This window comes from Glandiceps talaboti, chromosome 20 (genome assembly GCF_964340395.1).
Source record: "Glandiceps talaboti chromosome 20, keGlaTala1.1, whole genome shotgun sequence".
NCBI classification, from domain to species: Eukaryota; Metazoa; Hemichordata; class Enteropneusta; family Spengelidae; genus Glandiceps; species Glandiceps talaboti.
Genome location: NC_135568.1, coordinates 14980816 through 15005942, shown reverse-complemented (window position 1 = coordinate 15005942; position 25127 = coordinate 14980816). Strand labels below are relative to the sequence as shown.

The following is a 25127-nucleotide window of genomic DNA, read 5'->3' as shown; positions in this document are numbered from 1 at the left end:
TTGTTGCACCATAGCACCTGTACGCAGTGTACGTACCTGTACAGTGTGGTTATGAATTTGTGATTTAATATATGATTGTAATTGAGCACGGTGTATCATTTGTGTGTGGGCATTGTCTTCAAAATTCTGTTTTGAAATGTGTCTCAGTTATGTGATCATACTCAATAACATCGAACGTAAAGATCGGTCATCTCTTTTTTATCTAATATGTTTGTTTATATTCGGAATCGATATGTCTTGTCCTTGGAATCAGAAAGGTATTTTCTGATGACGTTTCACGTGACTTTTAACGTCCCATGTGCATTTATGTAATTATACTAATTCTATAAAGTGAAATTTTGGGTTAAGCGTCAAGAAAGATTGACCCGGTCAGAGTTATATGAGGGAAATCCAAGTAAATCTAAATTTATATATTAAACTAATAACTGGATTAACGTTTTTACAAGTTCGATTTTGTAATTATCTTTGAAATAAAGTAAAAATTGTTATACCTTGATAAACGCATGTGCATCAGTGATCATATCCCAAAATGTAACCTATAGGTAATCCAAAAACATTGACGAAACATCAACAACTTTACTAAATATAAACTGAACGCTGTGTATGTATATATACCGTTAATTTTGTGAATTGTATTCTTTACATTCGAATAATACTAGTAAATGCTTTATAGACTTCAACAGTTTCATTTCGTTCAATGTAATGTTGTTTTCTAATTCTACTTGTGAGTTCTGTTCACCGAAAACACAAATGGAGCAGACAGATTTGCTGTGCCCCGTGGACGTGCGGCTGCCGTCTATAGTCTATCACAATTCATGGTCCGCGGTCTTCTCTCAATTGTTACGTTAGTTTACACACTTCAGATGCTTGTCGAACTTACCACTTCTATTCATAGCGAGTGGTTAGTCTTCCGTGTATGGGGAGGGAGAGGGAGGACATCACGGATTATGAACATTTTCTGCACTCATTGGAGGGTATAGCTAAATTCTATTCCCATGCTTAGCTGGGTTTTTTGTGTTTTTTTGTTTTGTTTTTTACAAATGATTGTGGCATCTTCTAAAGACCGTTGCCTGGACTCAAATAGATTTGTGATTAAAAAACCTTTGGAATTAATTCGAAGGTCTTGTTTGTTTAACCTTTTTTTCTGTATTACATACATGTAGTTGACTAACTCTCTGTGTACACGTTGGGTAAGTACGACAGCGGACGCCGAGCTTTCAACTACGTAAGACTATATAGAAAGATAGTGGAGACGTTCTCCTGCTGGTCTATAACACAGGGTGTTGAATGGACGTTTAATTGTACCCACACTAGGCAGGGGTTTCTTGTGACTTCGATAATCTTCAGTGCCGTGCACATTTTTTGGAAATTCCCATGGCAGTGTTTGATTTCACTAACTTGATTACAGGGTGATTATATCCACAAAACAAAGTCACCATTATTCCCCACTTGTGTAAACTAGCTCATTAAACAACAACAACTACAACAACAACAGCAGCAGCAGCAGCAGCAGCAGCAACAACAGCAACAATACGGTTAATTTGTGGCGCTCTTTGTGTGCTTGGCTGAAAGCTAGATTTCCGCAGTAGTAAATTGTATTCGAAAAGTGACTCGACCATACCGACCTACAACTTATCACAAACAGCGATTATCATCATGTGATTAAGTTATTTGCAGTGCATCCATTGACGACAGATATAGGTCATTCACTCATAACAAATAGCTGTTACTCACTAGCCTAGGGCTCGGTACGCCAATGTATTGTTTGGTACATGATCTGACCCTGGAGTACCTTGCACTCTTCACTGCCAACACACTAGAGTACGAGCGAGTGACCTGTGACTGCACAGCGAGTTCGGCACATAACTGCGCATGTGCTTGTATTAGACAAATTTTCGTTGATACTCCCTGTAGTTGTTATGGGCACAAATAAAGGGGATACTCGGTGATGTTACGAAGTCTATTTACTAGTGACCAATGTCAACCACTGTCGTTGTCTGTTCGGGCAACCCTGTTAGCTGGGAATGGTTGTAGGCCTACAGGTAGCGTAAACAAATCACGGTTTAGACGAAGCATGTTGAGAAAGTACCCACATTTAAAGGATATTTGGCATATGGAAGCCGTAAACCTGTATTAAAACATCAATTCCTATTTGTACAATTGGTACTTCTGTCAATATTTAGACATTTGCAACTCCTTAGCGTGGCTAATGTATCGAGAGTACGGACAACTTTCGCTTCAATTTAGATTATACGCGCATGCGCTTTAGACAATTCTCCACCTCAACTCGTCCTTTCCCTTCGTAAGATTTCTATAAATTCATTTTAAAAATCCCAATTTGCGTTGATTTGTTTGAAAATATCTAAAAAATAAGTTGATTTTTGTTGTTGATTTCTTTGAAGACGAAGTACGTGACATTCTATAGGAAATTGTATACTTATTTGTGTCTCGGTGACTGAGGTCTATATAATATGCTGTCGCAAGTAGTGACGGATGAAGGTCGGTGAACCTCGCATAACAAAGGTCACTGTACTTTCAGGTGTTTGTCGCTGCTGGCTGTACATATAAGGAGCTACTTTGTATAAAAGCACGTGATACGGATCTGGTACATAATGTCAGCGATGTTGAATTAAAAATTGCTCAACCTACATCTCTGCCTAAATAAAGGTGTGTTTATTATCAGTCAGTTTGAATTAATTGTACAGCAACATATGGCTCTCATAGATAAGATTTCGTGCCGTGATATCGCATGGGGGGGGGGTGAGGAGAATGGGGGGGGGGGGGGTTGGGGGTTACATTCTTCAGTGTTTGCTGATAACTTTTAAAAAAATAAACTGGATTGGTTATCAAGTTTTGACATATGTCGGCACGTACAACCACGCCTATACAATATTCAAGCGATGGATGGCACATGGGGATACCATAACACGTGGTGTATGTGTGACTGCCCTACATTCACCGCCCCCGGTATATAAACCAGTGGATCTCTGGATTCAATCCAGTCTCTGGTAGTAAAGCGTTGCTTACTGTTTACGTCGCCGTCTACGCCTCATACATCAACGGTCACTGAGGCAAGGATTTCCGACCTCTCTGTGAATCAAGTTACGACTCGTCAGCCAAAGGAAATCATGGCAGGAATTTTATTATCATTGTTGTGTCTTTGTCTTTGTCTTGTATATAAATTTATCTATACACCTCGTCCGCAGTATTTTCCCCCGGGACCTGACGGATTGCCTATCATTGGCTGTGTAATACCTGTCCTGAGGAATCCGATCTCAGCGTTCAAGCAGTACGCGGCTCAGTATGGCAACGTCTTTAGTATTAAGGTAAGGTAAACATATTGTAGAGCTCATTGGGACTGTTCGTTGTTATTGAAACATTCATTCATGATACTTAGCCCCCCCACCCACCCGGGGGGGTCTATTACAGTGGGCTCCGTCCGTCCGCAATACGATCAATGGCAAGGACTCATTCATATAACCATCTGAGGTGAAAGTTCACAGAGAAAGCCGAGAATTTTTCTGGCAACGCAAAGTCACCACCTCTCCACAAATGCATACGTTTTTGCCCCAATACTTCACTTATTTCCAAAATAGCGTTCTCTGATTCAACAGAGGCTTCGATTTGTATTTATCCGTCCACCAAATGGACTTTGGTGCACATACTTTAGCCGTCATGGTTCTGATAGCTGGAATTGACGCGGCTTTCAAATGTTTAATTTGTAACATGGGCCTGTATAGTATTATGATATTGTTTACTTTAATAATGCACATTTCGTATAGATGCTAAACACACTCTAGAGATATGAATTCGTCCTTGCCCTTCCTCTCGCTAACAACAGTCAGCGCATGCGTGATGTGGTTCATGTCCGACTGCTCTACGTTTTAGCCCCCGCCCCGCTACTATAATGGGCTCCATCCGTCTATGCGTCTGTCCGTCCGTAATACGTTGTTTCTCAGACATGCTATATCCAATTTCTTTCAAACCTAACACAAAGGTGACATATCACACGGGGAGTATGCATGTCAATTTGTTATTTGATACATGCAAATTTGACTTAATAGCGGCCATACATATGTAGTTAAAAATATATTTTTACTGCATATAACTCAAAAACTGTAATACACAGATACTCGATTCAAGTGTCAACCCATAATATCATATGCAAGCTATCTTTTGATACCTTGACCCTTGACCTCGACCTTCAGGGTCAATTATCAAAATCAAACCTGAAAATCACCAAACCAACCCACCGCTTAACGTAATCTCAATGGAATTCCCGGTCTGAAAATGACATGTGCTAGACTGTTCGGGCAAAGCCCTCACTGCGAACTTCGTTCGCTTATGGTATCGAAGGCCCGGACGTCTAGCAGCAAGATTACCAGAGGCAGTGTTCAACGGCTCTTAGTGAGACGATTGAAACAAACGATCGAGCCGTGAAGATTTCTATTGTATTGGTTGATATATCAGGGTCAACAGCGCTCAACCGTTCTCATGATCTATTTTGACAGATTGGACCGACCTACATAATCGTATGTCACAAAATGGAAGCTAATCGCGAGGTTCTTGTAAATAAAGGAAACGACTTCGCAGGTCGTCCTGAGATATTTATCAAATCTTTTGGAGCTGGTGGTAACGGTAAGATGATAACTTTTGTAATATGTGTTAATTCATAACAGCAATGATAAATTTGATCACAAAAAACCTTAGAGGATGTATCTTTGTAATTTCTGTCCATCTGACCCAACTTATAGTTAAAAGGTGAACAAAAGTAAGGCTGGTTTCATTTCTGTATGCTTTGGGGACCCAGTAAAGTAAATTCACCAATACGTCGCACGACACCTCAAAATGGTGTTATTCACCAGATGTGTGTGAAACGTATGGATTGTTGCTCCTACATGCATTAATTATTAGAATGCAAAAATCTAAGCTATAGCTATTGTACATAATTCACCCCTTAATTGGCCAATTAATAAGCCATGCTATTGAAATTTGAAGCTTGTACACTAAAGAGTTTGGCTAATCACCAAAAAGTCACTAATTATGCAAATCATACATTAAAATTAATAGTTATAACAAGCTTAAGCTTCATAGAACATATGCGCTTTGTCATGGTTGATGTATAATTTGAAGTGTACATTGTTAAAGATAGCTTAATAACTGAAAATAATTAATTATGCGAATTATTCACTACGGTTAATTACAGTTACATTAACAAGCTTTACAAAACGCATGCGCTCTGTTAACATCCACATCAATTTATTTATTCAATTATGTATGTATGTATGTATGTATGTATGTATGTATGTATGTATGTATGTATGTGTGTGTGTGTGTGTGTGTGTGTGTGTACGTGCGTGCGTGCGTGCGTGCGTGCGTGCGTGCGTGCGTGCGTGCGTGCGTGCGTGCGTGCGTGCATGCATGCATGCATGCATGCATGCAAGTATGTATGTATGTATGTATGTAAGTATGTATGTATGTATGTATGCATGCATGCATGTATGTATGTATGAACTTAAATTGAATCAAAGTAGAGGGAAAGATATAGGTGAAGTGGGTATGGGAGGGGTTTTACCTTTCGGCCCTGGAGATCCTTGAATTCTGGGATTATAAGAGCACTTTCTGGTTTTATTACAAATATATGTTTAAGTGATATACACTCCCCCCCCCCCCCAACTCATCTACATCGTACTTTGAGTCAATTTTACCGCCTACTTCTCAATTTACTTATTGCTTTGTTTCATGTGTAGGAATTATTACTCGACCTGTTGGTAAGGGGTTATCAGAACAGAAAAAGTTCGCCCTTAGGTGCATGCGATGTCTTGGTTTACAGGGAGAGTCACTGGAAAGACGTATTCAAAACGAGGCAGTAGGTTTGTATGACCTCCTGAAATCCACCAATGGGAGGGCTGTTAACGTTGGCCGATTCCTCCAACTGGGTACAGCTAATGTCATGTGCTCGATAGCGTTTGGTAAACGATGTAAATATGACGACCTAACTTTGAAATATCTCCTGGATCATCTCGACGAACAATTCAACACAAATCCCTTCAAATTTCTATTTCAAGTTGCACGTATAATACCACGACCAATACGTAAGAGATTGTCGTTCATAGATCTAGCAAGTCCAACTGAGAAGATAGTTGCCTATTTGGAGAAAATAATTAACGAACATAAGAACACATTTGATCCGCAAACACCCAGAGACATGATCGACGCTTTCTTGGAAAAACAAGAAAAACTGAATTCTGGCATGCACGATGACGACAAAGCGTCATACGGATCGTTTACCGATGATCAACTCAAATATCTACTGCTCGACTTCTTCTTGGCGGGAACTGAAACTACGGCAACGACCCTAAACTGGGCAGTTCTTTATATGGTACTGTATCCACATGTGCAAGACAAAGTTCAGCAAGAATTGGACCAGGTTCTCAGAGAAGGTACTTATTAATGCGATGGCGGGAAATGAGCTCTCAGATAACTACATGTAAGATAGACATAAACTTAAAGTATTGTTGCGACAAGTTGATATAAGCTATAAGATGGACATTGTTTTAATTGTACTCACAGTAGGGTGGCGTTTCTGATGCGCGCCCTCCTAGTCTCGCTGCCAGACTCGTGGCTATCGTCCCTTAGCTTTGTAAGGCGCACGATGTGCGCGCGTCCTGGGCGGCGAAGGCGCGAGAAGTGAGGGACTTTAATCCTGAGTGTCCCTCTCTTCGCTCGGCATACATACAAAGATTAGGGACGATAGTCACGAGTCTGGCAGCGAGACTTATGCCCTCCATGACCTCGCAGAACATGTGTACATTAATATTATATGTGATTACAGGGTGACAGTATATCTGCACAACGGAGGTAATGCTATCACCCACGCGTGAATTTTCCTACTCGATAAAACAATGGTTTTAGTTTGTGTCTATCTTAGTTATCCGAAATCTTAGTTTCCGAATTTTAAAGTACGTTGCTTTTCACACATCACTTCACGACATTCGTCCCACGCTATTTGCCAGCACTCACGTGGTTAAGCTTTAAGATGCCTGATTGGGCTGAACACCACAGTGTATCTTACAGTCTAACTCCTTTCCTCTATTGTCACAAAGTTAAACCAACCAATGGTGAACATGAGCGCCATCAACGGCGAATCTTTCGGTCTACTACTCATCTAGGTACAAACAATACCATGATTTGAGCCTTTGCACTGTACAGTTACCTCTCAGTCATATTATTGTTTCCGCGACATGTATGCAAATTTCACTCGTGGGCTTAAAAGTCTTAGAATAATATCACTGTCACTCAATTATATTTAGACGGTTATACTTATTGTTGTCAGTCTTACTTTAACAGATCCCAATGCAGTGGTATCGTTGAAAGATAGAACCATGCTACCATACACGTCAGCAACGTTGCTTGAAATTCAACGGATAAGACCAGTGGCTCCTCTTGGTACCCCTCATAGTGCTGTGATGACGTCATCTCTTGGCGAGTACGTAGTGCCCAAGGACTCCGTTGTCATAACAGATCTATGGTCTGTTAGCATGGATGAGAAGTTCTGGACGGCACCAAGTAAATTCAATCCGAACAGAATGATAGATGAAAATGGTGAGGTCACCAAACCTGAATCTTTCCTGCCGTTTTCTACAGGTAAATGTTACGCTGTATTGAGAAAGAAATCCAAAGGCATTCACACACAGTTGGGGAGTTAGTCACCAGAGATGCAACTATCAATTACACATGTAAATGATATAGAAGCCCAGAGGTGACAATTCATTCAATTATGAATAGGGGCACCCAATGAGCACAATCTGCATCTATGTTTAGCGTTGACAACAACCTTAACTTCCAGAAATGAATGGATGACAAATCCGAAGACGTAATTGCTAGCGTGTCCAGTACAGTACTAGTTAGGTCGAAGGGACAACATTGTACATGGCAAAATACTTTCTTATAACCAATCACATTTACTGAATGCACTCAAAAAATTTAATGTATATAAGGTCGAATTATTTTCTTGTACTTTAAATTTGTTGTAGGTCCAAGGGCGTGTCTCGGTGAACAACTAGCAAAGTCAGAACTCTTTATATTCTTCTGCACACTGATGCATCGCTTTCACTTCGAAATTCCACAGGGAGAAAGTCGACCAACAGACGACCCACATATCGGAATATCTCTTTCTCCAACACCGTACAAAGTGTGCATCAAGCAAAGACTATAGAAGTATGACACATGATCCCCCAATCGACATTCTTGGTCAAAGAACCACTTAAAGTCAGCAATCATTTTTAGCTGTTTCTATCCCTAACCAAACTAGGCTAAGATGGCTTGATCTCATCTGGTCTGATCTGACCTAACCTACCCTACCCTGCCCTACCCCAACCCAAATTTAAATCAACTGTTCCCCAACCCGGCAACCGGTAACCAATTTCACCATCCAGAAATAATCACATTGACACTCGAAAGAACAACGTACAGCAATAAATTTGAGATATTGCTTTGCTATTTCTCAGGGCTTCCTGTTGTGTCATAATCTAATGAGTGTCATAATCTAATGCTGTTTGGGATTTACCAAGACTAAATTCTGATTGGGTAGAGTCTAACCAAATTTTATAGACGTAGACATAATTGATATTACATTTAATTAATATTTATTTAAATGTGAAATTACCTTGTAACAGTGTAACATTTTAATTAATTGAAAACATTGAGAACAAAGTATAATGTGCACAGGAATTACACATAGAGGCCACGAAGTCGGAATTGGAAAGAGCAGGCCGAGAGAGAACACAAAAGAACAGGAAACCCACGAGTTTGTGTAACTTGGCTATTTTATCCGTTTAACCACTTTAAAATAAGCACAATACAAAAACAATCAGTGGCAGGTCAAATTCACGCTTCGATGAGTCCTTTTGCTTTGAGTTGATCGACCAGATCACGAACCCCGTGCTCCTTGGCTCCTTGTTTGCTCTGATAGTGTTTGGCATGTACACTGGTTCCACTCTCCACATCCCAAGCACGGCAGTCATACACCAATTTAAGTTTATGTATGCGACCTTTGACCTCCCATTGAATTGTCCGACCTTTGAACTCAATCTGTGGTACAAAAATAGAAACTTTCATGACTGTAAAATTAGTGTACATACAGTCATTGCAGGGTGAAAACCCACCATTCAAAATCACAAGACACTGTATGAATCATTTGTGCTACCAATCGTGTATCTCTGTTTCAATAGTTGAACTCTGTGAACTCTCGGTACTGCGAAGGAATTACTGACTACATGTTCTAGCTAATTGGTTACTTGAGGTAAATCCCCGGAGTTTAACCGAAAGTAGACAGATAGACAAGGCTTTATGAAACACAGACAAATATTGTCATCATATGTAAGATCGTAGACCTGTTAATTCGGTAGAATCCCACTTTGATTAAAATCTGATGTAGTGAATATGGCTCGATTCCTTTGTCTACATTCGTTTATTGTAGTATGTTTTTCGGTTTTGTAGCTCTGAGAGTGAGCGCCCTCTTTCCACAGTGGGAATAATTGATGTGGCGCTCCCGGAACAACACAATCGAAAACAAACGAGTTTACACGAAGCAAATGGGTATAAATAAAGAAATCATCAGATATGATAATACTAAATCAGATTGGTAGAATCCATACACATTTTTGCATCCGACGGTAATCAACAATAAATTATATATATTAAGTTTCAGTAGTCCTGTAAGACTAGATGAAATAGCATTTGCTGAATGACTCGTGCGACAATGGCGACCAGATTTTGAAAAGTAGTAAAGATTTGTAACTCACCTGGCCTTTATCACTTGTCATTTTGTTGAACAAATCATTTAAAGTCACTGCTGTAGATATAGCTCCAGCCATTTTGCGAACAGGTCTTTTATCTACAATTCAGATAATAAAATAAGGTATTTTTTATGCAAAAATTTCGAATAAAATTTGTATTTTTTCATGTAAACTGTGTTTGTTGGTAATAGTCTTAAAACAAAATCCTATCATTAGAAATGTTAGTCTAGTTCCTATACGGTTACCAGTTACACTTCCACTCACATCGTCTAGTTAGAAACCACGTAGGTATCCAGACTATATATAGATGCGTATAATGTAATTCATTTTGATATTTGGGCATTTTCGAGAATATGATATTTTCAAGGATCAATATTTCTGATTAGTTGAAATCATATGCAATGCTCGACATACACGTCTGATCTAGAGATTAGCGACTGGAAGAAAAATAACAGACGTATATCTCAAAGGTACCGTACAAGGGAGGGTTGACAATTACTGCCCCTGTCCTTGTTATTTGACATTATCTTTACTAGTAAATACACATTGTCAAAAGCAGTGTTGTCACTATTCAACATGATTAGACAGTGTAGTGACCCTCATACACCTCTAATTGATAGCTGTTGTTATTATTATTATTATTATTGTTGTTGTTGTTGGTTTTTATATGGTACTTTCCCACTTTGTGTTCACAGCACTTTACAATTATTACACCTGGCACGGACTTATATCGGCACAACGCCCCTCCCCCCTTTTACTTACTCAACTCCCTGGGGAGCATACAAGCCACTGCAGCCTCTATAAACGCATATGATTAAAGCATTCACATAGCAACCTATATCCTTCCAGGTCCCCATTTATACATCTGGGTGGACTGAGGCACCGTTTGGTTCAAACCTTGCCCAAGGATTTTGGCCATTCAGGAACAGATGGCAGCGACGGGGCTCGAATCTGCAACCTGCAGATTCCAAGCCGGCCACTCGAACCATTCCCCCATTATGATTCCACAGTACACACTCAATCTTGTTACTAGACGGAAACCCACAGAGTCCCTCTTCATCAATGTCCTTGAAAACCTACCTCACACTATCGATGTGTTCTGTTCTTCGACGTCCACAGAGCTGGTACTACTGTATCATTGACCGTACGCCTCTATATATCTTGTCTAAAATTTACTTTCACTTTCGAAAAAAATATCCTATTGTATTCAGGTGACTCAGTCTATAGTAAAAAACTATTATTCTTCAGTGAGACACATTTCATTCGTACACGTCATTCTAACGCTTCAATCTGTTTCCATGTAACTGGTTCTAAAAATAGCAACAGTAATTCCCCATACATACCTGTGTCACCATCTCGGACATGCGCCGATGTTGTCTGAACCAACATATATACACGTATTAAAAGATACATTCGCATCAGCCAAGGACGGTTAGCAAACCTGAACTGGTTCCGAGTAGTGCTATATGGGTGAAGTGTGTGTGTGTGTGTGTGTGTGTGTGTGTGTGTGTGTGTGTGTGTGTATGTATGTATGTATGTATGTATGTATGTATGTATGTATGTATGTATGTACTAGTATGTATGTATGGTGTATGTGTGTGTGTGTGTATGTATGTGTGTGTGTGTGTGTGTGTGTGTGTGTGTGTGTGTGTGTGTGTGTGTGTGTGTGTGTGTGTGTGTGTGTGTGGTTAGGTTACCATCTGATGTCAGAATGTGTATGGATACTACCAGCCTCTATCAGTAATTACAATCTGATGTGGTGAATACGGCTCGATTTCTTTTCCTTCGTTTATTGTCGTTTGTTTTCGATTTGTTTTGTTCCAGGAGTGAGTGCCACATTAATTATTTCCACAGTGAAAAGAATGCGCTCACTCCCGAACAACAAAATCGAAAATAAACGACAATAAGCGAATCAAATAAAGAAATCGCGCTGCATTTATTACATCAGAGCTCAGACCACTAAAAGAGTGATCTGAGATCAGATTGAGTTCTTATGCAATATTTCAGTGGGCGGGCAATTTTCAAGTTATCGTTCGATAGCCGGGGGGGGGGGGGGGTAAGGCTACGAAACTAACACATTATCATGATTATCGCATACTATATATGAGTAGACATTTACGTATATGCATGTGATGATAGTATTTGTCTGCCTTTCTCCTCCACAGTCATATAATTCACGTTCATATAATAAGCCTCAAGTAGCCCAACTACCTAGACTATGCAGTCAGTGACCTCTACCAAATACCAGGAATTCACAGTGCTCCACTATGCAAATAGAGTTGCATGATTGTGATTTTTGAAAAGTGGGTTTTCACCGGTGAATGTTTCTAGTTCAAAGGTCGGACACTTTAATGGGAGATCAAAGGCCGCATACATAAACTCAAAGGAGTGTATGTCTTTGCCGGTATGTCTGCCGTGCTGGGATGTTGAGAGTGGAATTTGTGTACATGCCAAGCACTATCAGAGCAAACAAGGAGCCAAGGAGCACGGGGTTCGTGATCTTGTTGACCAACTCAAAGCAAACTGACTCAACCAGGTCAAAAGGACAGCTGTCATTACTTTTTCTCGTTTTTGTTTAAAAATTCAATTTTATCTCGAAAGTTTATATGTTGGTTGTTTCTGGACAATTTTAACAGGAAATAATCAATGTCTGACATTTGTTCAGTTGGTGCAGTGCTACCACTTATTATTGGCCTCCCGACGGGTATTTTGTGACATTTTGGTAAGATATGCCATTTTGTAGTTCGTATTTTAGGGTATGTCGGGATTTTATGATCCACATCCTTTCATTGCACATTTCTGTTGAAAGTCGGTTGAAATTGTTGATAATGTCATTTGTATTGTCGGTACAAGGTAAAACGTGTTATTAAGCACACTAAAATATACTAACCGGTAACCCAGCGTTGTATATCACAGTTCATTGTAGCAGTACATTTTCATCAACTTATCAAAATCTCAGTAGTAAATACAGGACTTGTTATAATTGAAGGCGTGAATGTTTTCGGAATTTTGGTTACAAGAGTGAAAAATGAAGTTCAGCAATCGCACTAACGCGAGATCGCCACTCCTAAACCAATGACGTCACAGTCTTTCCAACGTCTATACCTATATAGTGTCATTGTGCAATAGGGAACTTGCAATCCAGACTGAGCATGCTCAGACGTAAAGGACTATGGGATTATAATGGTTTATTGCTTCTTAAGGCCTCCAGCCCATATCGCAAAAAATTTACAGTACTAGATTACAAAATCTGACGGAAGTGTACAGAAAACAAATTAGCAAAATTCCTTTCTTAAAACATCTGCTCTGTATACATACGCAGCTAGGTTTAGAATTACTGGACCTTTGTTTGACGACATAAGTGAATAAAACTTTTCAATAGTAGGATTTACATATGACCATTCTGGTAAGTACTTTTGTCTGAGATTTTGGTACAGGGGACAAACTAAAGTAAAATGGTATTCATCTTCAATATTTGTTGACATACATATTTTACAAGTGCGATCTTCGAGATCAATACCCAAAGCACGGCCCTTTTCCACAGCCAGTTCGAGACCAGAACTTCTAAGGCAAGCCAATGCTCGTCTGAATTTAGTTTCCATTTTTAACAAAATATAATCTTCTGACTGGAACAAAAATTTAAAATTTCTATATAAACGTAGTTTGTCCTTAGAACACACCTCTGCCCACCAGTCCTGCTTAAAAATATCCACTGTTCTGGTCAAGAAGTGGCATAGGAAGATATCAAAGTCACCAGGGCCTTGCCAATACCAAACCTCTCCAAAACCATATTCAAATAAAAGACATCTGACCTGTGTTGCCCACGATACCTTGTTATTTCTATCGAGTTCAATAGCAAGATTATAACTCTGCTTTGCTACTCTATTTGGTGGCATTTGTAAAAGTTTATACCAATATGACAAAACTTTTTTGAATGTATGAATAGCAATTGGAAATCTGCCACAGTCCCCCAGTACACATACGTCAGGTGTCAGACGGACTATGGGATTATCTGTGGTTATCGTAATACCTAATCTGGAGCTACCGATAAAATAAACCTCCCACAATGGTCAGGGTAACTATGAATTGATCATTCGTGGTTCCAAACAATGTAACAGTATATTGTTTACAATACCAATTCATTAGTATTTATTATCACATTTCCCATGATGCAACATTCAACATGGCGGGTTCGCCAGTTCCCTAGGCCTATTGTTCCTATATGCCATTTTGATAATCATTAAGTGGCCATCAATGACTTCATACATCTTGACAAATGCAACGAGATTGATATTCTATCATATTAGAGTAACTTTTAAGAGTATCTCTAGTCAGGACCTATTTACATATTAAAATCCCTTTTAACAATAATGACGGAGAGGTAACAGTGCAAAGGCTCAAATCGTAGACTTATCATATGCACTTAGTTGAGTAGTAAACTGAAAGATTCGCCGTTGATGGCGCTCACGTTTACCATTAGTTAGTCTAACTTTAGAAAGGAGTTAGACTGTAAGATACCTAATTCCCTCCAAACTGGACCGTGAGTATTTAAACCACGGACAAGGAAGACATTCGTTCCTTCCTTGTCTGTGCTTAAGCCAACGTCCAGCCCAGCTGGGGAACCTCTTCACTGTCTATGTATATAGACATGTCGCAACAATAGTTTTAGTTTTTGTCTGTCCACAGACAGGGAAGGAATTTTTTCCTTGTCTGTGGTCTGTCTTACTATAGACCCTGCATGTAGGGTCTATGGTCTTACCTAGTTGAAAGCTCGGCTTCTGCTGCCGTATTTACCCAATTTGTACGCAGACAGTTAGTAACCTATGTCATGTAATCAACACAAAACAACATATTATGCAAACAAAGTTTTTTTAATCACTAATCAATTACAGTCTAGGCAACGGTTTATTTAATAGAACGGACTGTAAAAGATGCCACATTCCTTTGCTAAAAAATCAAATCCAGCTAAGAATGTGAATAGATAGACTCTCAAAGTTCGCTGACTCCTAAATTTACATGCACCAAACACAGTTTAATACCCTGCAATGAGTGCAGAAAAAATGTCATCTCTCCCCCCCCCCCCCCCCCCATATACACGGAAGACTAACTATTGGCTGTGAATTGAGGTGGTAAGTTTGACAAGCATCTGAAGTATGTAAACTAACAATTTAGCCAAAATAGTGGATTGTGATAGACTCTACATCTGAAAATGGATATACGGTAGCTGCACGTCCACCGGGCAAAGCAAACCTTATGAAAAGTTACAACTAAATGTCATGCAAGTTGACGGATAGGTGACAAAAATGATATGTGATTGATTATAATACTTAGATATTAACACTTATCAATGTATACTTAATTTAATTTCTTTTACTAACAGTGAGCCATACTTCATCACTTGGTAGAGTTACTAAACCAAACTTGCGCTGTATGTTTTGTCCCTCTACCAAATGAAACTTAAATTTTCTTAGTAAAGCCACCAAGCAAACAGTTGCCTCGGCATACGTTATACGATATCCAGGACAAACTCTTTTCCCAGCAAATCCGAAAGGTGAGAACGCTAAAGGATGACGCTTGGACACCTCTTTAGACGAAAACCTATCTGGGTCAAATCTGCAATCAAAATATTTAAAAAAAGACATCTGTGAGACCTATTCCAGTATTCCATCCACTGAAGGAGAACACCACTCCAGAAAATACAAGAATTTCCATAAATGTTGGGTTTGGAGAGTAGCTTCTTGATTTCACATTACATATTTTTCGCTTGATTGGCAAGAAACACCAAACTGAAAATCCCTTTTACCAGTGGAACACCATTATTAGCAGACATGAATATTTATTAGGAGAACTAAATATTCAGGTATATTTATCTGAAGAAAATAGGCTTTTAGGAGACATAAATATTCAGTTTGCAATCTACTAAATATTCATGTTTGTTCAGACCCATTCTATAATGGAGAACAATAGAGATGAAAGATAGTTTCAATTTGGTGTTCCTGGCAACCTAGTGAAAAATACGTGATGTGAAAACATGAAATGACTTTCCTTAACCTAACCAAAAGGATTCGCACTCTTGTATAACACAGAGAGAATATAAAAAGTTTCTTGGGTTGATGGAATAGTAATAAGTAATGGGATACAAAACACAATTGACGGCTACACATCAAACGAGATGTGAGTGAGAGTGCCAAGCAGGTGTCTCAATATTCGGATATTAATGACATTTGGCATAACTAAAATATGAATTAATCCTATAATGTATAAATCAATATTTTACAAAGTAAATGAGTACATAGTATATCATAGCCATATGAAGTGGTTCAGAAAAATATTTGCAATAAATTAGAGATGATGTAGTCAAAATGATGTGTATAGATTGTCAATCGAGCTAAAGGAAATAACTTGAATGTATTTAATATTTTTACCTGTCAGGATTCGGCCATATTTTCGGATTCTGGCTAATCACACCAAGGGCCTGGACAACTGCAGTCTGTTTAGTAATGGTAAATAAGTCAGAGAAATTCAAACATTACGTAGATTTACACACACACACACACACACACACACACACACACACACACACACACACATTTATATACAGACAGAGAGATAGACTGCGAGACATGCTGATATAGATGCAGATAAACAACCTCCATACATAACAACATATAGTAATTGTAATATTAAAGACTTACCCCCTTGGGAATTGTAAATCCTTGTATATCCATGTCCTTCTTATAGTTAACCCTCGCAGCAAAAGGCGTTATCACTGAGCATCGCATGGCTTCATCAAAAACTTGTTTTGTGTACCTGAAAAAGTCGAATTATAATTAATAACATAAAATGAAGTATGTACATGTTGTACAAGTGCTTTCACCCACTCCCTGCACTGTCATCAATAATCTAAGAGAGGTATATTTATTGAATTGAGGGTAGGTATGTTTTATTATGCTAATACTTATGTCATGCCTTTGTCATTTGCGTATTAGAATTTGTGATAAAGAAAATATTATTGACTTCAGACATGACGCGGTTTTTGAAACTGTAGGGGCTATTAGCCATGCTAAACTATATAGATCGCTTTACAATATCTTTATTTGGCTATTCAAGCTATTCTCTGTTTCCACCAGTATGTTTTAGCCACTATTTGACCCCGTGTACTAGTCACCAGGTATGGGACTAGTACAAATAGCGCACGACGGAATTTCAAAAAGTCGCCATCGAGTGTTAGATGAATTGTAGCTGTCACGGAACGAAATGTGGCCCCTGAACAATAACATACCCACAACTGTCATTTGTGCGGTCGGATATGATATCCGTGGGGACAAACCTTACTTTACCTTTACCTGCAGCAGGGCCTGTGTTTTGCACCGACCTCCAGCGAGATCTGGGTTTTGTACCTACCGGATCACGAGTCTCTGTGTGTGTGTGTGTGTGTGTGTCTGTCTGTCTGTCTGTCTGTCTGTCATGAAAAGTAAGTAACACGATCAAAGGATGCCATATCAACCATAAGCAATTTACACATATTTCTACCAAGAGCTTGGAGCAACATAGCCTGTTTACGGTATATTCTGTTCACACCTTACCGTTGTAACTAGACGTACAAGAAACTGTTAATACAGTTTTAAAAGATCCACCCAATCAGCTTCATGGGTTATTCAAATGTATGCAGATGACACACATGCAAACGAGTGCATGCAGATGACACACATGCAAATGAAATCCAATACTCTTTGTGTGAACACCTCTTACCGCATATAGTAATTTTGGAACTAGCACTACACGTACAAGACTGTCTAGAGACTGGCCCTGTATTGTTCTCAGTTTCCAGAAAAATCCCATTCTCTGCTTAAAGCTATTTTCTTCAAACCATTCATTCCATAAGCTTCACCTTTTGCACTGAATATAATTTTACTGTAAATTGATTGCATACAGGGACAGTTTACAAGTAGTAATGTATTACGAGTTCATATATTACCCCCGCCCATATCACTTAACTAAAATATACTTGTGATTTCTGAGTGTACCGTAACAAACATTTGTCCTTCCCTAGCTTTTTGTACAACCTACAAACGCACACTTCTGTGGTTGAACTTTGTCTAATAAGAAACATGTGAATTTGAAATTCAGTAAAGTTTAATAGTTTTATTAGTAATATTATTTATAAAAGTAACAGATTAAAATCAGTGATTAATCTGGTCTACCTTAATCCAAGAATGTTGCTCTGTTCAGTAATTATGTTTACATACTGTGTTGAATATACACTTACACAAGTTCAGGCAGGGTGTCGTTGTTTACTGTGCCATCTACACCGAGAACATCAGTAATCTCTTTGTACACTTTATCTTGGATTTCAGGATGTTTTGTCAGATAATAAAATGCCCATACCATCACTGCAATGAAAAGATTTTTATCAGAATGACAGAATTATTATAAAAGAATCATGATATTTCAATGTATATGATTCAATACCATTTACTATGCGTATACTGTCGTGGTAACAGAGAGACAAATGTGTGCCATCTTGATTCATCAAGCATTTTGCATTCTGTTCAGTACCATTCCTAACCTTTGAACACCGACCCTTGAAAATACCATGTGTTTAGGAGGTCTAGCTTAGCTTATCCTATTGATGACATTGGACAATATTTTGCCCAATACTGTTATTTGTTATGTGGGCTGCCATTGGAAAATTACTGCATTGACACAGACAAGGGGTGACGACATTTGCGGTGTTAAAACGAGTTTTCTGAGTCCGTAAAGTTAATTACACAAAAATCGACCAAGTATCTTTAGTCATTTTGAAATGAGCTGAACAGAATGAAACAAAAAATCTTAATATTATTTTGAACAATTGTTTATTTTACAACAAACATGGTCGCCATTTAGTCAGGTCTGATTGATTGATTGATTGATTGATTGATTGGTTGGTTGGTTGGTTGGTTGGTTGGTTGGTTGGTTGGTTGGTTGGTTGGTTGGTTGGTTGGTTGGTTGGTTGGTTGGTTGGTTGGTTGGTTGGTTGGTTGGTTGGTTGGTTGGTTGGTTGGTTGGTTGGTTGGTTGGTTGATTGATTGATTGATTGATTGATTGATTGATTGATTGATTGATTGATTGATTGATTGATTGATTGATTGATTGATTGATTGATTGATTGATTGGTTGGTTGGTTGGTTGGTTGGTTGGTTGATTGATTGATTGATTGATTGATTATATTTGGCAAAGAATTTTTTTCGGAAAACCACAAACTAAAACGGATATACAATATGACAGCTATCACATTTTCACGAAAGACAAAACAGATACATCACTGAATACATTTGCCGAGGATGACAAAACTTATTTCCATTATGGTCCTCTGATTTCCATTGTGGTCCTCTGAAGTACAGTAACATAGACAGCAAGATTATTGAAATGTGTATGTCTCATATTAGGCATGACATTGACATATGGTCTAAACAAAATATTCTGGCGAATCCCCCCCCTCCCACGCACACAATTGCCTCCCAAGACAGTTGCTCCCACATAGGACAACCGCTCCCCGGTCAACTGCCCCCACATAAAGCACAAAGTAATTGCAAGAAGGTTGTCTGGACGACTGCCACCTAGAACGTGAACCTCATTCAGTCATATGCACTTCCATATGTGTATATTTCTTGCTGATTATATGTGGCGAGGGTAGTAATGACTTCATTGTTGCAGGTTCTCTGCGAGGTGTGAAGGTGTAATACATAAGGATGTCCTTTACAACAATGAAATCATTATTATCAAATAAACCACGAAGAGTGAATATTAATTGATGCTCTATCAAACGGACACTGAAAAGTGTGCATTATATTGTTCTTTTTTGGAGAGGTATGCCGATACCGGCAAAACTTGTTGTTTTTACTATAAACTTACATCACAGAGCTTTTGAAACAGCAACATGTGAAGGTATAATATATTTCTTCTGATTGTTTTGTTCTCTATTTCAATAAACCAAGTGCGTTATTCGGGGGAAGTTGGAGGGGATGGATTGTCCTATGGGGCAATTGTTTGGGGCATTTGTCCAGGGGACAATTTCCTAGAATTGTTTGTAATATGAAAGAAAGGGTTTGCCTTACATTGGTCTTGTAACATCAGTGTTAATTTGCAATGATGTCATCAGGACTGTCATACCTGTTGATATTGACTTCAATCTCTATGTCATACCTGAGCCATTGTAACATAATAGTTGATTTTTACAACAAATGTCTGACGAATCAGCTAATTTATTTTAAACTATTTTCTTTAAAAACGTAAGCAATATGCAGGTAACGACTACGTTATTCACATTTGTGGCAGGTTTGAAAGAAACGTCTCGGACTTATGACTGGACACGAACACGGAGCCACGGATGGATGCACTAACGGACAGAACACATTCGGATTCCCATAGCCCCATCTGTGCTCAGTCTGTCTTGGACAAAGCATTTGCAAAGCAGTTTTTATTACAGATATGTCGCTGTTGTAGTAAATGCAGTATTGATTTGACTTACTGAAACCTGTTGTGTGAAAGCTAGCCACAAAGTATGTGACAGCATCACTCAGTAGTCTTTCTTCAGTTGGACAATTCTCTATCAGTACATCAATAAAACCACACTCCTGTTCACCAGGCGGGTTATCATGTCGATGCTGAACTGCTTGACGCATTAAATCATGCCATTCTTTCAGGGCTGTGAAAGAAATAATAATAATAATAATCATCATCATCATCACCATCATCATCATCATCATCATCATCATCATCATCATCATCATCATCATCATCATCACCACCCCAACACCCACCACCACCCTCACCTCCTCCTCCTCCTCAACAACAACAACAACAACAACAACAATAATAATAATAATAATAATAATAATAATAATAATAATAATAATAACAATAACAATAATAACGACAACAACATCAACAACATTACTAATCAAAATGTATGTTAGTCAGACAGTGAGAGTGAGTGAGTGAGTGAGTGAGTGAGTGAGTGAGTGAGTGAGTGAGTGCGTTATCAGTCAGTCAATTAGTGCATGGGTGGGTGTGCAAATGAGTGAATGACTGAGTAGGTGACTGATTGATTGATTGATATATAGATAGATAGATTGAGTGATTTATTGGTTGGTTGAGTGAGTGAGTGAGTGAGTGAGTGAGTGAGTGAGTGAGTGAGTGAGTGAGTGAGTGAGTGAGTGAGTGAGAGAGAGAGAGAGAGAGAGAGAGAGAGAGAGAGAGAGAGAGAGAGAGAGAGAGAGAGAGAGAGAGAGAGAGAGAGAGAGAGAGAGAGAGAAATGGAACCTTACCATGGACGAATTTCTCTTCCTTAGGTTTGTCTACTGCTATTAGTTGATTTAACATCTCAAATGTCTGTGAACAGAGTTGGTTTGCAATTAGCAGCAAACATTTAAAAAAAAATGTTTTCTTTATATATCTTTAATAGCTCCAATCTAATGCATATCACTCTGATATGGTTTATGGTTTAAAATTTGAATTTAAAAATGTTGATATAAGTCATATTAAAGAAAGCTTACTGTTTCGTAGTGACGGAGAAGAGTGACAGCTTTTTCATCATTATCGAAGAAATCACCAAATGCAGCACTACTTGTTGATCGGATCACATACACTGAAATGTATTCTGATATCGCAATATGTTCTTCAGGAGGAAGTGATAATATCTTCTTAACCACGCCATCAGCTGCCTAAATCGTTATAAGAATTGAGAATTCTAAAATTAATCAATAAGACTATTATGATGAAAAACACCTCTACATAACGAAATGATATTATTTTTGATGTACAAACGGCGTATTTTTGTATGAACATCAAAATGTAGATTAAAATGAAGAAATGGAAATTTTGCTACGAGTTGTCATATTCATGAATAGCTATCAGTTTATGTAGAAGGAAACCAGTGAGGAGAGGATGGATGAGATGGCAATTTCATAACAAATTATATCTCAAGATACATCGTAGCATTTATAGTCACAAAAAGATGTCATAAGATTATAATCACACTAATCATTGCTATGGTAAAAGTGAGAAAACAATATATTTTGTAATTAGCCACTGAACCTGGCACGTTACGTTAGCGCCATCATTCGACCAAGAGTCCAGTAGTTTTATTTTAGCAAGCTTTGTTTTGATAAAGATTCTAGTCAATGGATTGATAATTATCGAAAACAAACACACGCTTCCATTTGGTGATATCATGGCATTGTTGGCGCCAAGTATAAATTCAAAGTGATGGGGAGTATGACTTACCTTTTCGAAATTCGGATAATAGTTCCTGATACCTTTATGATTGAACGGGGGATCATATATTCTACGTCGTCCGATAGCATCCTCTCCATTAGCAAATTGTATACTTTGTGGACCAATGAGAGGTCTCCCGGAATCAAAGAGTTCGGCTAGAAAAAAAAATCAGAATAGGTCCAAAAATAAATATTTTTTCCCAACATGTTTTGAATCAAAATTAAAATCCTTAAAGTATAAATGCAAATTGTGCAAACAACAAGCAAGTTTTTTTTTGCAGTTGCAGCACGATGCCCTTCTGAAAAGTGTTATTAAGGTTTCCATTTCCCACATTAGGCTGTCCTACCGTCAGATTGCGTCACATATTTTTGTAATCTTATACTAATTACATACAAATTCACTGAGAAGAAATGTGTGTCTAGCAGCAGAGTACAATGTACAGGGCTTGAAATTGTCTCTATATTGGCAATTTTCCTGTCAACTATACAGACAAAAAAATAAACCTGAAAGAAAGCTACTGGATCTTTGCCCAGTATTTAACATACAGCAACTCGGGGTTTGAATTCTGAAAATGTCATTTGCTCCAGATTTACATATTTGAGTCGTTTTGTGTTCCAATCCACTTTTATGTTCCTAGAATTAGAATTAGAACTGTCTAAAACTCAAAAGATACTCAATTTCAAGTAAATTATGCATTTACAAACTTGATCCGTAAGTCCCAGGTTTCTGTGAACAGAATCTTACTTGTTCTAGGACGGACAAGAATAACACAAAACACATACGGGGTCTATCCGATAGTTTGATGTGATCTTTAAAGGCTTCTGGTGATCCTAAACTGACGAAGTAGTCCTTTCCATACCAGAATGATGCTACTGGACCATATTTGGAATGCAATTTCATCAGAAATTCATGGAAACTTCCTGCTTCATCTATATCTGGAAGATTTCCCTTCCTACAGATAAAACCAGGAAAAAATCATCGGATGTCTACTAGGAATGTCCACAAATGGTATTAAGTAAAAGAGGTTATTGGAAGTATTTACTATTAGCATAACATTTATGGAAGTGTTAATTGCTTATTACTGGTTTAGTCCATTAGTTATGCAATTTCTTTATCTCTATAGAACTCAATTTCCACAACCAAACCTGAATTTTCAATTCACATGCTAGTCCTCGGCCTTCTTCGGCATTTGCATTAATGTTTAAGCGATGGCGAATTATAAAAACAAAGGAAAATAGTAGTCATACTCAGGGTCAGTTTTCACCATTCCTGGAATTATAGCTGTTTGGTCTTTGGGAATGACACCCTTCCGATTCTGCAAGGTAAAGGACAATATAAATGCAATAATTTGTCACGATAAAAAGTCGAATTGATCGATTCAATAGTTTTTCATGGCAGGGTAGGTAACTATAGGTTTGTTGCTTTTTAGGGCGAATAAAAGATGGTAAACAATTACACGGAATTAAATGTCCTACTTAGCCACATGCTGTAGCTGGGGGTAAGACTGTACACACACACACGCACGCACACACACACACACACACACACACACACACACACACACACACACGCACTCACACGCATGTATGTATGCATGTATGTATGTATGTATGTATGTATGTATGTATGTATGCATGCATGCATGCATGCATGCATACATACATACATACATACATACATACATACATACATACATACATACATACATACATTCATTGCCACGAGAAATCAAGTCCAAGGCAAAGTCTAGAATCACCTCCCTCTCTCCTATCGATTGAAAAGTATTACCACTAAAGTAAGTCTTGAAGGTTCATAGTTCAGCTGGTCATTCTGCAGTTGAATAGATTCATGATATATGCATGTAGATAACAAAATACTACAATAATTATCGGTTAATGAGACGTAGCAATGTTATGATTATCTCGTATCTCACCTTTACAGAGAAGAACGCTGTCTTTACATAGTAGAGTACGATGGCAACAAGAAGTGCAACAGTCGCAATCACCACAAACACCGCCATCTTTGAAAATTAGGTCAAATGTCATTGGTTACGCAGATAGGATACGAGTGTAGATCCACGTACCACTGAAAATATGATAGACAGATTTGACACTTTTCTGTGTACCAAGGTATTAAAAGTACACAAAGTACATAGCAGTGCATGAACAGTTGTTCAATTCTTGATGTTATATGTTTTCGTATCAGCATTTCTAATTTTCGTGGCGTTTTTGAAATATATAAGGCCAAACAAGATTAGGGAGTGTACATTTTTAATTTCCAGGGGGAGGCCGGAGGATTTCTAATGAAGCAAGGGATTTTTATTGGTGCCCCCCCCCCTACAAAAACTGGTATAAATTATCTGCCCCCCCCCCCTAAGACTTCTTGTTTTTATTTCATGCCCGCCCCCCCCCTGAAACCACTAACAAAAATACGCACAGATGAAACACAGATACAGCAACACATAGATTTGCCAGCAGTTGCTACATGTATTAACCTATTCCATATTTATACTTACTTCAGAATTGAACCAGTGCACAAAGTTGTTGAATCATGGACACTCATAAAATCACAAATAATGACTATTATTAGTTAAATTGGCTGACAGGATGTCTACTTACAACTGAGGGGTGACAGAATAGACTACTGGTCTGGCTACACTTTTTCTTGGATTTTTAGCCCATCACTAACATAAATAAATTAGCAAATAAATGAACAAGTAAATATATATATATATATATATATATATATATATTACTTATTTATCACAGGTTTGGAAAAAATAGTGCAAAATTGCACCATGAGGCAACTTTTTTCCATGTGAACATATTCAAATTTTAGGATTAATTTGCAGTGGTTGGTCACACAATCATTTATTATTAATTTAAACACTTCATAAATTACACATTTTAGAAAAAATGTTTGCGATCACAGTGATTGTGATGAAACAAGTCCTACACAATTTCATGGGAAAGTTACCTTGAGAAGTGGCAGAGTCGCCGGTCAATTTTTGTTTCACTGAATACAAATATTGTGATTTAATAGGTTTGTGCACTGTTTTATCATCAA

General features: G+C 38.2%; 3 protein-coding genes across 4 annotated transcripts; 1 reads left to right on the top strand and 2 right to left on the bottom strand.

The window, feature by feature from the left end:
* Nucleotides 1-3128: 3128 nt before the first annotated feature.
* Nucleotides 3129-8218, top strand: LOC144450592 (cytochrome P450 2D28-like). The gene is made up of 5 exons (XM_078141236.1): nucleotides 3129-3326; nucleotides 4512-4638; nucleotides 5751-6443; nucleotides 7351-7647; nucleotides 8037-8218. Exons 1-5 carry the CDS (start codon nucleotides 3129-3131, stop codon nucleotides 8216-8218), a joined length of 1497 nt encoding a protein of 498 aa, XP_077997362.1.
* A 285-nt stretch (nucleotides 8219-8503) lies between these two features.
* On the bottom strand, nucleotides 8504-12847 carry LOC144450842 (anti-lipopolysaccharide factor-like). 2 transcript variants are annotated; one of them, XM_078141581.1, is made up of 3 exons: nucleotides 12691-12847; nucleotides 9807-9898; nucleotides 8504-9093 (listed from the first exon to the last, which is right to left on the bottom strand). In XM_078141581.1, the coding sequence occupies exons 1-3, from the start codon at nucleotides 12719-12721 to the stop codon at nucleotides 8890-8892; spliced, it is 327 nt and encodes a 108-aa protein (XP_077997707.1). In that variant the 5' UTR covers nucleotides 12722-12847; the 3' UTR covers nucleotides 8504-8889. The 2 variants fall into 2 exon arrangements, with proteins under 2 accessions (XP_077997707.1, XP_077997708.1); XM_078141582.1 differs by lacking the exon at nucleotides 12691-12847 and adding an exon at nucleotides 10881-11006 and having other exon boundaries at nucleotides 8618-9093.
* A 2055-nt stretch (nucleotides 12848-14902) lies between these two features.
* LOC144450591 (cytochrome P450 20A1-like) lies at nucleotides 14903-24081 on the bottom strand. The gene is made up of 11 exons (XM_078141235.1): nucleotides 23995-24081; nucleotides 23309-23376; nucleotides 22844-23013; nucleotides 22071-22216; nucleotides 21341-21508; nucleotides 21113-21176; nucleotides 20314-20490; nucleotides 18070-18193; nucleotides 16496-16610; nucleotides 16226-16290; nucleotides 14903-15413 (listed from the first exon to the last, which is right to left on the bottom strand). The coding sequence occupies exons 1-11, from the start codon at nucleotides 24079-24081 to the stop codon at nucleotides 15161-15163; spliced, it is 1437 nt and encodes a 478-aa protein (XP_077997361.1). The 3' UTR covers nucleotides 14903-15160.
* Between the last annotated feature and the right edge of the window lie 1046 nt (nucleotides 24082-25127).

What these genes read in the sequence shown, in the direction of transcription:
- LOC144450592 (XM_078141236.1), top strand. Translation starts at nt 3,129, where the DNA reads ATGGCAGGAATTTTATTATCATTGTTGTGTCTTTGTCTTTGTCTTGTA. An exon ending in GCAACGTCTTTAGTATTAAG is followed by an intron (nt 3,327 to 4,511) that starts GTAAGGTAAACA and finishes CTATTTTGACAG; the next exon opens with ATTGGACCGACCTACATAAT. An exon ending in GGACCAGGTTCTCAGAGAAG is followed by an intron (nt 6,444 to 7,350) that starts GTACTTATTAAT and finishes TTACTTTAACAG; the next exon opens with ATCCCAATGCAGTGGTATCG.
- LOC144450842 (XM_078141581.1), bottom strand. Translation starts at nt 12,721, where the DNA reads ATGAACTGTGATATACAACGCTGGGTTACCG. An exon ending in TATACAACGCTGGGTTACCG is followed by an intron (nt 9,899 to 12,690) that starts GTTAGTATATTT and finishes TCTGAATTGTAG; the next exon opens with ATAAAAGACCTGTTCGCAAA. An exon ending in TGACAAGTGATAAAGGCCAG is followed by an intron (nt 9,094 to 9,806) that starts GTGAGTTACAAA and finishes TTTGTACCACAG; the next exon opens with ATTGAGTTCAAAGGTCGGAC.
- LOC144450591 (XM_078141235.1), bottom strand. Translation starts at nt 24,081, where the DNA reads ATGGCGGTGTTTGTGGTGATTGCGACTGTTGCACTTCTTGTTGCCATC. An exon ending in CTTTCACACAACAGGTTTCA is followed by an intron (nt 18,194 to 20,313) that starts GTAAGTCAAATC and finishes TTTTCATTGCAG; the next exon opens with TGATGGTATGGGCATTTTAT. An exon ending in GATTTACAATTCCCAAGGGG is followed by an intron (nt 16,291 to 16,495) that starts GTAAGTCTTTAA and finishes ATTACTAAACAG; the next exon opens with ACTGCAGTTGTCCAGGCCCT.